At 42.5% G+C, this 13,175-nt stretch overlaps 1 protein-coding gene across 2 annotated transcripts; it reads left to right on the top strand.

Moving 5' to 3' along the window:
• Positions 1-761: 761 nt before the first annotated feature.
• Positions 762-12,467, top strand: LOC123517150 (chorion peroxidase-like). 2 transcript variants are annotated; one of them, XM_045277109.1, is made up of 17 exons: positions 762-908; positions 5,462-5,576; positions 5,864-5,928; positions 6,465-6,531; positions 6,875-7,046; positions 7,136-7,267; positions 7,471-7,685; positions 7,873-8,049; positions 8,200-8,384; positions 8,544-8,733; positions 9,103-9,300; positions 9,550-9,703; positions 9,868-10,042; positions 10,467-10,619; positions 11,274-11,471; positions 12,007-12,112; positions 12,424-12,467. In XM_045277109.1, the coding sequence occupies exons 2-16, from the start codon at positions 5,504-5,506 to the stop codon at positions 12,013-12,015; spliced, it is 2,163 nt and encodes a 720-aa protein (XP_045133044.1). In that variant the 5' UTR covers positions 762-908; positions 5,462-5,503; the 3' UTR covers positions 12,016-12,112; positions 12,424-12,467. The 2 variants fall into 2 exon arrangements, with proteins under 2 accessions (XP_045133044.1, XP_045133046.1); XM_045277111.1 differs by lacking the exon at positions 762-908 and adding an exon at positions 925-945.
• The last annotated feature ends 708 nt before the right edge of the window (positions 12,468-13,175 follow it).

Here is a 13,175-nt window from a genome sequence, read left to right as displayed (position 1 = left end):
ATCTTCTTACATTTTCGTATCAATCCTTCTATTTCTTCTGTCCTGTTTCCATATTCTGTGTCCTCCTTTTAGCTTTTTCATCATAATCTTTACATGTGAACACTCTTAGCTCCTTACTGGTGCAGGTGGCGCAGCGGGAGGCTTTTGCAAGACGCTCGTTCCTGGTATTATTTCCCCACGGGTTGACCAGACTGGTTGGGCGTAAAAAAAGAAAAGAAAAGAATGGAGTGACGAGTTTGAGGGAAGAGTGTTTTTGTTTTGTGTTGGAGTGTCTCCCGGGGATGCGGAACATGGTAACAGGAGAGAGAGATGACGGAAACAGAGACTTGAGGAGGTGCAAGGGATGAGATTAATGATGGTTGGAACTATAATGAGGCTTGTGTAATAAATTGTTTCGTGCTTGACTGATTCATTCTCTGTGACTCCCTTACATCTGTTTGGCTGTGGTGTTTATGTTTGGGTGACGCGGGGGAAGATGGGGCGGAGAGGTGAGGGAGGGAGGAAGAGAGGAGGGTGGGGAATGGCGGTGCTTTAGAAGGCCGAGAGCTTGGGTAAATCCAGAGCTTTGTAACAGAGGAAAGTTTTCCTATAGTGACCCGCTCTACTTTAAGCACCAGGAACTACATGCTTCTGTTTCCGCGGTTCAGTCACGTCCTGCAGGAAAGTGACGAATGGATGGGGTGAGTCACGCCTCTGTGTGACTGACGAGCTGAATAATGCGGCGGAAAGTGACAACGCTTTACCCTAACAAAACGTTTTCATTACAGCGGCTTGGTAACTGAGCGCACCTGTGCTGGGAGACGATGGCAACACTGTTCCTGGCCAGGCGAAGCGAGGCCGGGGTGTTGTGGGCTACAGTGAGCATACCACAGCACGCGGCCAAGCGGGCAGCACGCGTGGTGACAGTGGTGAGTGTGGTGGTGGCGCGATGAGGGAGTGAGGGAGGTAGGTGTGTGGGTGTATAGGAGGCTGTAGGGGAAGGGAACATTAATTTCTGCAATGGATGTTTTTTATAATGATAGTCTATGTTTTGTTTTTTTTGCAGCGAACAATTGTTCGACGTGGACGCGAGTGTTATTTTCTCTTGTGATATCGTGTATCGTCTTCATTATTAATTGCTATTTTAATCCAGCCTTCCTTCACTGTCATTTGTCTTCATTGTTATTTGCATCCCACTCTCCTTCACCGTGACCTCCTTGTATCCATCATTGCCACTTGCCTCCTTCACTGTTAACTGCTTCTTTCTTTTACTGTCACCTCACTCTCCTTCACTACCTTTTCTTTGTCACTATCACTTGTTTGGGAGGCAGCGGGCCTTGTGTTCCTGCATTCACTACTTTCACTGCCCCACTGTCCCTTACTTTCTCCAGTTGTCCTACTCTGCTCCTTGCCCTCGTCGCCTGGCGCTTGGTGACCGGTAATATTACGAGTCGCCCGATTCTTTTTCCTCTTTTTTTCGGCTCCTGCACCATACATTGTTGAGGAAATGGTTTTGAAACAAGAGTCTTCGAGTGAGAAGAGCCAAAATAGAACTAAATACCGCGAATAACCACTAAAAATAACTTGTAAACTGTCTACTTCTGCTGCTGCTACTGTTCGTGTTGCGATGGCTGCCATGTTCTTGTTCTTGCTACTAGCATTCTAATCCAACTAAACTTAATCTAACTAGACTACTAAATATGAAATAGAGCCACAGCAGCATTATTGCAGCTCCTTACTTGTTTTTGGTAGTAAGAGGTAGTATTTGTTCTATTTTAGTTCTCCCCATCCCAAAACCCCGATATCCCACCAGGTTCCTAACAGTAAGGAGTAGGAGACGTAAAAATAGGAAATAGGACCGTGCAACTCTTCTTTATAATTAGCGGATCTCTTTCCATTATGTTACTGTTGTATTAGGTTCTGTGATATTTGCAGCGGTACTTCATCTTGATTGAAGCCTACCATTGATTCACCTTGATGGAAGCCAGACGGTTATTCTTAGTGATATGCAAGTGGTTATTACTTTGATTACTAATGCAAGACGCGAATGTTGTACGTTTCAATGCCGCAGTAGAAGCTAGAGTGAGAGAGAAAGAAGAGGAAAATTTAATGTGCAGGCATGTGTCTTGCACTGGTGCGCACAAGGCCACAGTGAGGCTGCGTAATCCTATCCTACAAATAAGAGAAATAATTGAAAGGAGCACACCTGCACATCCTGTTTATATCTCCGTCATTTGCCCCCAGGAGAGCGTGATTGTGGGAGACTGAAGGACACACGCACACGCACACGCACACGGACACACACGCGCACATACACGGACACACACACACATACACGGACACACACACACATACGGACACACACACACATACACGGACACACATACACGGACACACACACATACACGGACACACACACACATACACGGACACACACACACATACACGGACACACACACACACACACACACACACACACACACACACACACACACACACACACACACACACACACACACACACACACACACACACACACACACACACACACACACACACACACACACACACACACACACACACACACACACACCCGGTAGCTCAGTGGTTAGAGCGCTGGCTTCACAAGCCAGAGGACCGGGGTTCGATTCCCCGACCGGGTGGAGATATTTGGGTGTGTCTCTTTTCACGTGTAGCCCCTGTTCACCTAGCAGTGAGTGGGTACGGGATGTAAATCGAGGAGTTGTGACCTTGTTGTCCCGGTATGTGGTGTGTGCCTGGTCTCAGGCCTATCCGAAGATAGGAAATAATGAGCTCTGAGCTCGTTCCGTAGGGTAACGTCTGGCTGTCTCATCAGAGACTGCAGCAGATCAAACAGTGAAACACACACACACACACACACATATATACACACACACACACACACACACACACACACGCCTAGATGATAGCGTGTATGAAGGTTTGGTTTACGTTTACCGTTTAATTTATAAGACGAAATTAAATGAAAGACATTATTATCTTGTGGCTGGATATAATAATGCAATTCCTTTACATCGTTTTCCTATACCAATACCTTCTTTTTTATGCAGGAGGGAAGCCAACCAAGGACAACAAGATATATATAATAAAAGGCAAACTTAGGCGCTGGTTGCCTTAACTGTGATACAGAATAAGACGGATTTTTCGTTTGTATTGAGGCAGAAGTGAGGTTTCAGTATAATTCTAATAACTTTACTTTTTTTTAATTACTAACTGGTGTATTCACTGGGTATTTTTATTTTTCGTGTTGCTTTTTTAATTTATATTCCGTGACCCTCGGGCAGATTGCCCCTGATTTCAAAAGAACATAGACATTTTTCTGAACTTTCTTATGATCTATGGCATTAAGTGGGCATTTTTTTCATAATTTTTTTTCATTTCTTTTTAGTTTTTTTTCGTTACCCTTAAGTTAATTTCCTCTGATAAAACAGCAAGTGAAGTGTAGAATATAAAAAAAAGGAGACAGACAAACAAAGGCAGTGAGCAGCCATTAAGATAAAGGATAACATCACTATCCTACAAGCCCACTGCCCCGCCACCTTCGATACTCATAAGCCTCACCAGATCCACCCAGACACTGCTTCTCTCCTCCTCCTCCTTTCATCTGTCTCTTCCTCACTTGATCCACAAACAATGCTCCTTTTGCCTCTTTCTGGCTGACCCTTACACCGATGCCTGCTCCAACTTCTCTTCACCTCCTCCTGCTCACCTGATCCACTAAGACTTTCCTCCTCTTTCTCCTCCTCCTCCTCCTTCTCCTCATTCTATTCAATACTCTTGCCTCCTCCTCCTATTCAATACTCTTGCTCACTACTGACGAAGCGTTGCTCTCTCTCTCTCTGTCTCTCTCTCTCTCTCTCTCTCTCTCTCTCTCTCTCTCTCTCTTCTTTTCACTTCTCTCTCTTCTCTTTTTCGTCTTCTTTTTTTTCTTTTTTCGTCTTTTTTTTTTCCTTTTCTTCTCTTTTCTTCTTTCTCTTCTCTTCTCTTCTCTTCTTTCTTATCTATTCCTCTCCTCTCTTCTCTTCTTTCTTTCTCTTCTTTCTTATCTATTCCTCTCTTCTCTTCTCTTTTCTTCTTTCTTATCTATTCCTCTCTTCTCTTCTCTTTTCTTCTTTCTTCTCTATTCCTCTCCTTTCTTCTCTTCTCTTCTCTCTTCTCTCTCTCTTCTCTTCTCTTCTCTTCTCTTTCCTTCTCTTTTCTATCTCGTCCCGTTGGGCAAAGCATCATCAAGCAAACCTCTCGTTCTATCACAGTATGCAAGGAACACTCACCTTTACGAGCGTATAAAAGTGAATAAATAAAAACAAATGAAAGAAAAAGAAGTCCTACCACTTTCTTCCTGGCGAGGCTCTTCGGAGAAATCATCTATCGCTGGGTTTCCTGAGACGTATTGGGTGTGACGGACTTTCCCGAGCTGGCAGGTATTGAGGCCTTGGGGACGAGTTGTGAGGAGGCAGGCAGTGGAGGGCATAGATGTTCACGGCTACACGGCACTTAGGGAATGACGCACTCACTTCAGTTTTTTATAATACGTAATGCAGTTATTTTTTCTATTCTTCTTTCTTTTACGTTTTTTTTTTTTTTCTTTGGATTGGAGTGAAGTCAGCAAATGTTAGCCAGAGTATTTGGTCTGCTGTAGATGTATGGACAAGTGACATTCAGCTTGTTAGAACTCCTTCAGGTCCTTATGAATGTGATTGATTGCATCTTTTTTACTTATCTAATTTTGCATGGGGACGAGATCAGTATACGGTAGCCAGTATACAAGATCTCCGTTTCATATTTGCAGTGCTTCATATAATGTGCGCAGGTGATATCCATCTTATTTCGAAACGTGAAGTCCTTGATTAAGAATATCATTGACGTTTATTAGTATTCGCTTTTTCACTTACTTACATTTTTTTTTTTTGCATAAGAACAGGACTAGCATATGTTTTCCTGATCTTATAACCTCTGTTACATATTCACATATACATACATCCAGCATAGTACACAATGTTGATGTCTTTAAGAATACTATTGATTTCTTGTTTTCTTCTTTCCCTTTTGTTTCCTTTTATAGAAGCAAAACAAGAAGTATCTGATGTGATCTCTGATGAACGGAAAATTACTTGCTTTTCAGATGCCAACAAATAATATGACGACAATGACCTTCTCTTTTTCTTTCTTTTCATATTCAACTTACGATCAATTTATTTTAACGATTTGGTTAATGATCAAGCTAATGAGAAAAGAGGCTAAGTTTGGCCAGAGAGAGAGAGAGAGAGAGAGAGAGAGAGAGAGAGAGAGAGAGAGAGAGAGAGAGAGAGATTGAGATTGAGATTGAGAGGAGAGGTAGTGGAGGAAGAGTACGGAAACGGAGAGGCAGACTGAGCAGCACGGCATAACAGGAAGTTTGAAGATGTATTTCCATATGTGTTTTCTTGTTATCTCTCTATAGGTAAAGGCTCAGCAGCAGCAGCGGCAACAGCAGCAGTAAGCGATGAAGGGGTTACTGTTTCTGACGGTGGTGGTGGTGACGGCAGGGCTGGTGGCCGGACAATTTGGTTTCCCAGGTGTGTGTGTGTGTGTGTGTGTATGTGAGTGAGTGAGTGTGTGTGTTGTGTGAGTGTGTGCGCGTGTGTGTGCGTGTGTGAGTGTGTGCGTGTGTGTGAGTGGGTGCGTGTGTGTGCTCGCGCGCGCGTGGGTACCAGTACGCCTCTGTGCGCGTCACAAAACATTGAAAACCATGGGAAACGTTTCTATGATCACAAACAGCAAACACCTTACGTTAATTTCATGAATATATAAAATCCTCATCAATATATTATTCCTGTGTAACAATGTGATGTCTACTTGTCAGGTGCATCGACCGGAGACGGGTGTAACTGCCAACCGCCCAATTATTGTGCCATAGACTTCGGTAGAGTGAGTATTTACTGTGTTGAGTCCTGTGTTCAGTAGCTTTGAAATGAACTCCAGATTTAGGGTTTGATTGCACTAGAAAAAAATGACATCATAATACGAATAATACATAACAGGTATATCGAATACAGGACATATAATTCAAAGTGAAGGAATGTAAAAGTAATAAAAAAAAAGTATTAGTAACTTTGAAACAAAATTTCGTGATTTTTCACGAAATTTTGGTAATGATAAGTGTAACAATATCAAATGTATTCACAAGATATTTCATACATTGCTAAATCAGAACATTAATGTAATAAAAGTGGAGGGACTACCTCAACTATGTATTTGTTTGAGCCATCAGCCCCAGCTCTAAGCCGCCGCAGTGTACTGAGGTTTTTGGTATATTTGAGATGCATGCAGGCTTTAGATTATCAGCAGGCAGTATTAGCACATCCGCTGACACCAGAGTGCATAAATCAGTAACTTGCATCCGTTGACAATTGTAATGCTAAGCCTCGTGACGTCTTCTCACTCCACCATTTCTTTTCCGACAGATTGGGAGAGGCTGCGAGCTTAGCGATGGCAGCCAGGGCGTCTGCTGCCCCGCAGCGGGCTCTGGCCGTGAGTTCTTTGAGATTCCACCATCTTTTATCCTGTGAATCCTAGAGATGAGGAAAGACAAAATATAATGGCAAAATTACTGAAAAAATAAAAGAATGATGATAAAGAAGTTTTTATTTACAATTGATGTATGTTTGTATGTCGTCATGACTACAACGTGAATCTTTGATATCTAACGTAGTGGTCATCCTCCAGGTGTTGTGTGTTCGATATGTTTTTTACTTAATTACTGAATTACTTTTTTTTCACTGTATCTGGCAAAAAAATAAATCCTTATTCAACAATGAACAGTACTGTAACCCATGTCGGGTCGTAAGCTGAATGTGTTTCTTTTTTTGTACAGCCAGTGGCCCGAGTAGCTTTGGCACAAGGAGCAGCGGTATGCTCAACGTGAACACTAGAAATGCCTTTGCCGCGTCCCGACCCGGAGTGGCAGAGAGCCAGCTGGAGGTGGGGGTGAGGGCCGGTGTGGCTGCAGTGGACAGCCTGGCTGCCTTGGAACAGTCAATTGTCCAGTGAGTGTTTGTGTTTAGCTCCTCAGGATGTTATTAGTGGTGCAGCAAATCCCTTCAGCTTTTCATACCTTCTTCATAATCTCCCACAGGAGCAGCAGCTTCTTGAGAAGAGGCACCCCGGAATCCAACCACGTGCATCAATCCAGGATCAGACAGAGTGCGCGTGACATGGACAAGCGTGCCTGGGCCATCGTAATGGCTTCCTCCAATGTGATGCAGAAGTAAGTCACTCGGAGTGATGGCAGTTCTCATTTCTGGATCGTTTTCGGTATCCGACAAAGATAAATGTTTTCCTAAAATTCATGTGAACGTAGTTCTTGTTCATGAATGATCAGTTTCTCTATGACTGCAGCGTGCTGTCCCACCTGCAGAGGGTACAAGTAAAGTGAATTTTAATGAGATAATCAGTATTTTACTCTTACAGCGAGGGCTTGACTAGTTCACAAGGCGGCTTGGGACTGCGAAACGTGCGTGTGTCGGAAACCTCCCTTAGGGACCGGTGTCCACCTACAGTGACGTGCAGGGATCCCAGGAGCAAATACCGCACCGCCGACGGCTCTTGCAATAACTTACAGAATGCAGCGTTCGGCCAGAGCAACACACCCGCTCAGAGGATTCTCCCTCCCATATATGAAGACGGTGAGTTGACGTTCCTTGTGCCTCACTAGTTATATTTTTTCCCATAACGCAAGGCCATCAAATCAATCAATGGCCGCATATCCCTTCTCTATCCCCACTGCTGTTTGAAGCATTGATAAATGAGTGTTATTTTCCTCCTGCTGTTGCAGTAAAGAATTACATAGCTCGTTATTCTTATCTCCACTAGGAGTGGCTGGTTTCCGCGTCACTGGTGAGGACGGATCTCCTTTGCCCAATGTAAGAAGGATCAGCAGCTCAATAATGGTTGACATCAATGAGCCGGACACCACCTTCACACTGTCCGTGATGCAATGGGCACAATTCATGGACCACGACTTCGCACATATACCTTTTCCTTCCCTTGGTGAGTCCTGCTCCTCGCTGTATTGGTACCGGAGAAGAGTCGTGTCTCAGGAGTCTAAATACTAATACTGTGAAAGAGTAGACTCTCTGCTGGCTAATGTAATGTTGTGGGAAGTAGACGGAATCTTTCATAGGCTTTTTATTCCCACAGAAAATGGCCAAGGTATTGACTGTTGCCCTGAGGACCCGAATACACCGCTTCACCCTCGCTGCCAGCCTATCGACATATCCGGAGACCCATTCTTTTCCAGATTCCGAAGGAAATGTATGAACTTCGTGAGGAGCATGCTTGCCGTGGGTCCCGCAGAGGCCTGTACCTTCGGGTTTGCTGAACAGGTAATAAAACGTCGGAACTATTTGATCCTTTTTATTTAATGAGTAGATGCGACTCTTTCAATTTCACGCTATTTATTGATGCACTGGAGTTTGGGAACAAGATTTTACTAAGAGGAGATGCATATATTTAATAAGCATCTTTTTTTCTTCTTCCAACAGCTGAACCAACTGACCCACTGGATTGACGGTTCCAACGTGTACGGCTCCGACGAGAACGAACAGCGAGCGGTGAGAAGCTTCCGAAACGGTCTGCTGAAAACCTCAAGGGGCAACATGTTGCCCATCAATCCCGAACAACAGGGAGGAGAGTGTGAGGCGGAGCTGCGTAACGCTAAATGCTTCCTTGCTGGTGAGCCATCACGGTGATTTCCTGTATTCTCACTATTCAGTGACGTAACCTCCATAAATGAGACACCATGTGTATTTTTGCTCTCCCTCCAGTGTTGCGTCAAAGTGAATTGACGCAACTGAGGCATTCCTACGCTAAACCAACACTGGTTTGACTGTTATTCTACACAAGGCATTTTCTTCCTATAAGAACACATCGATGCCTAGACAGTGTCATCACATCGGGTACCAAACACATCATGTCTACTTATCTACTTGCTTCTTTCCTCTCTAGGCAAGACCAAATAGATACAGAAATAGACGTTAGTAATATTACTCTTTTTCATCCAGAGAACTCCATTGTATGCCCGCCCCTTCTTTCCCTATGCAGGCGAGTCCCGCGTGAACGAGCAGCCAGGCCTCACAGTCATCCACACCATTTGGCTGCGGGAGCACAATCGCGTCGCCTCGGAGCTGCAGCAACTCAACCCTCAGTGGTCTGACGAGGAGGTGTTCCAGGAGGCGCGTCGCATTGTTATCGCCGAGATGCAGCACATCACTTTCAACGAATGGCTTCCCATCATCATTGGTGAGTGGAGCACAAATCTGTGAATTTTCATCGTTGGTAGAGAATTAAGTAGATTCTGAAAGAGTGATGAATGGACGAGTTTCATTTAACTCTTTTTCCCAAATAAAGTAGTGATGGTTGTGGTAACGTGCCATGTCTACTGATTATATTACATTTTCTTTTACTTCATTAACAGCTGATCGCCCGCCTCATTGCATAGTACATTTCATATCTTTAATTTTCTTTTAACAATCACATTTCTCGTCTTAGGTCCACAATTCGTGCAAGCATTCGGAATTCAGGCCAGTCCTCCGGGTTCGGGTTTCAGTAACGACTACGACCCATCTATCAATCCAAACATGAACAACGAATTCTCTACAGCCGCCTTCCGCTTCGGCCACTCTCTTGTCCAAGGAAAAATTAAGTAAGCACCTCCACCTGCCTTCTTTATGAGATGACACCTTTAATAGGTTTCCTTTATATACCAATTTCTGCTACCCTTGACCAGAGTCCTTCTTACGTGACGAGAAACTTGGCAAAGATTTTGTATCTTAACTTATTTCCTCATCTACTTTTCTGTGCCTGCAGTCTGATCGGGCGGGACGGGTCGCTCAGCTCAGTACTCTTAAGGAACAACTTCAATTCACCACACCTCATCCAAAACGAGGGGCGCTTCGATGACCTGGTGCGCACCCTGGTCCAGTTTCCCTCTCAGAGCTTCGACAACTTCGTCACCCAGGATCTGTCCAACCATCTATTCCAGGTGAGCATTTATTGCTGCTATACGAACATAAGGAATATAAAAAAAGTAGAAGTATAAAAGAGACACACCAGCAACTATGGTGTCTACACGTGCTAAATAGTTCCTGCGTGAAGCATAACATTCTGATTTCCACCAAGTACCTTTATCTATCCATATATATATATATATATATATATATATATATATATATATATATATATATATATATATATATATATATATATATATAATTTTTTTTTCTAGCTTTATATCTATCTATATCTGTCTCTGGACTATTTATCTATCAATCAGTCTGTCTATCTATATATGTATAAATCTGTCAGTCAATCAATCAATCAATCAATCAATCCGTGTGTCTATCAATCTTTATCCATCAATCTGTCTGTATATCTTTTTTTTTTTATCTATATTTCTATCTTTCTAGACTCCAGAATTTGATTTCGGTATGGATCTGATGAGTATCAACATCCATCGAGGGCGTGACCACGCCATCGCCACCTACAACTCCATGAGGGAGGCGTGTGGGCTACGTCGTGCTGTCAACTTCGATGACCTCAGTGACCAAATCATTCCTCCGGTTAGTACCAGTACGAAACTAATATGATAGCCATTTGTTAGCCCTCACTCCTAGGAAAATCTGGTTACGTAACAGTGAAAGGATAGGGGAGGAATTACATTCATGACAACCTACTAATTACCTTTACTTTTACCGAAGTGCCTGTCATGTGACGTCGGCGACCATGGAACGCCATCCTCCTCTGTTTTCAGCTAATTTAACCAGATCCATAGTTGTCCAGCCATCACCGACGTGTTCCAGCAATGTGTCCATAAACTTGACCCTCTGTCTTCTCTTTCTGGTTCCTTCTACTTTCCCCAACAAACAATCTCTCTCCAGTCCATGTCCTTTCAGTATATGGGCTACAAAATTTAGCTGTCTCCTCCTGATACTATTCACTAATCACATCTTGTTTTTAACCTAAGCTGTAATAGAAGATGTTAATGTTTTCAGAGAAGTTTTGATATGATTACAGTGACAGTTTAACCCAAAATCTACATCACAAAGAATTAAAACATCCCTGACAACCAGACTTCTCATCTCTATGGTCTAATGAAAACACACTATGTCACCAAATGTGTAGCAAGGAAAGTAATATTTCCTTCCTTAAATAGTCCTTAGGAAAGTTAAGAGTTTCCAGATGTGTGACGAGTTTCAATCTCTCCTCCCTCGCAGCTCATCAACAGGCTGAAGGATCTGTACAAGAGTGTGGAAGACATCGACCTCTTCGCTGGCGGCATGTCAGAGACACCGCTGGATGGTGGTTTGCTGGGCTGGACCTTCACCTGCATCGTGGGTGACCAGTACACGCGCCTCAGGAAGGCAGATCGATTCTTCTACGACCTTGGAGGACAGACTGGCTCATTCAGGAGGGTAAGGCAGAGATTACTGATTTTCTTATATAATTGACCCTGTTACTTTTCAGGTTGAAATCCGGCATAGGTCACGTTTTTTGTTTCAATTAACCAGATTGAGTGACATCAGAAAAATAAGTTTGGTCATGATAAATGGGAGAAGACATCCGAGGAACAAATTAAATAGAAATAGATAAGTACATTGAAAGTAGTGAACAGTCTGTTAGTACAACCACAAAAAAAAGTAAAATAGATATCACAAGTTCCGGAAATGTTAAATAATTACAGATGCTTAGCAGCTTTCCTGATTCTCTCTCTCTCTCTCTCTCTCTCTCTCTCTCTCTCTCTCTCTCTCTCTCTCTCTTTCATTCTTTCTTTCTCTTTCTTTCTTTCTTTCTTTCTTTCTTTCTTTCTTTCTTTCTCTCATTTTTTCTTTTTTTTCTTTCTTTCTTTCTTTCTTTCTTTCTTTCTGTCTTTCCGTCTTTCTCTCTTTTTCTTCACAACATCACAATCCACCACGGCCACTGTGACACAATCCTGTTTGTGCATTTCAGATCAACTGAATGAGCTTCGCAAATCGTCCTGGGCTCGAATCTTGTGTGACAACTCGGAGCTGACAGCCATGCAGCCTCTTGCCTTCCAGCTGCCTACTCATAAACTGTGAGTAGTGTGTGTGTGTGTGTGTGTGTGTAGGCAGGTCGGTATAGCATTTATTACAGTTTTAACTCTAACTCACTGCCTGCTTCTGTATTTTCTTCTGCCTTCGATTTGAATTTGAATGACTTGAGGTTGAATATAGCAAGACACTACTCAAATTTTGGATAATCGTTTTCAAACTATAGTCTTTAGGGACTTTCACTTTCATTAAACTTTTTTTTCCTATTTCGCTCAGTAAAATAAAAAAATAGTATGATAGAAAAATGAAAGAAACCGACTTCCTATTTTAATTCTTTCCTTCCTTTCGACTATAGAAACCGCCCACGTTCCTGTCAAACCCTCAGCATTCCCAGAGTGGACCTGAGAGCTTGGAGGGGAGGAAGGAAGTAATTCTTCATGCAACCTCCGTAGCCTTGAATACCCTTAAAGAAGCACCAGTGAACCTCTTCTTCTTAACAAATCTTGCTGAATAAATGGAGCACAAGTGAAGAATGACACAAGAATGACCTTATTGGTATTGAAGACTCCCTTATTGATATTACCTTGCCCTGTTGGTTTCTCTAGATTCTTCAAGGTTTTTTGAGCGGGTGAATCTAAAAACAAAATAGTCCAAATGATTTATATTTCTATATTTTTAAATATTTACGTGGAGAACTTTTACAGTAAACCATCTCTTTCTCTCTCTGATGCTGCACGTGCTTGAGTCTTCCCATCTGTATGAATCACTGTGAAATAAGAGATGTTTTTAGGAGCGTTTTTAATAGTGAAGGAAATAAAACTGTTGAATCTTGTAAGGAGTCGTTTAGTATTATTTATTTTTGTTTGATATTTTTAGTTAATTTTAGAAATGGTATTATTGGTTACCTTTAGCATCTTTTGTTAATGCGTGGACTCAGTAGGATTTAGGCATTTTTTTCATCTGTTTCGTTTTGCATTTTAGCGGTCTTTATGAAGTATACCTATAATTATAAGCCTGCTAACGTGCCATATATTTATTCAGATTATCTTTAACGTTTTTCTTTATTTTTTTCTTGTCAAGTCTGGTGAAATTCTAGTTGACTCTGGA

This window comes from Portunus trituberculatus, chromosome 41 (genome assembly GCF_017591435.1).
Source record: "Portunus trituberculatus isolate SZX2019 chromosome 41, ASM1759143v1, whole genome shotgun sequence".
NCBI lineage: Eukaryota > Metazoa > Arthropoda > Malacostraca > Decapoda > Portunidae > Portunus > Portunus trituberculatus.
The sequence above is the reverse complement of the archived record's forward strand: the minus strand, read 5'-3'. Positions and strand labels throughout refer to the sequence as shown.

What these genes read in the sequence shown, in the direction of transcription:
- LOC123517150 (XM_045277109.1), top strand. Translation starts at nt 5,504, where the DNA reads ATGAAGGGGTTACTGTTTCTGACGGTGGTGGTGGTGACGGCAGGGCTG. An exon ending in TATACCTTTTCCTTCCCTTG is followed by an intron (nt 8,050 to 8,199) that starts GTGAGTCCTGCT and finishes TTATTCCCACAG; the next exon opens with AAAATGGCCAAGGTATTGAC. An exon ending in CGCTAAATGCTTCCTTGCTG is followed by an intron (nt 8,734 to 9,102) that starts GTGAGCCATCAC and finishes TTCCCTATGCAG; the next exon opens with GCGAGTCCCGCGTGAACGAG.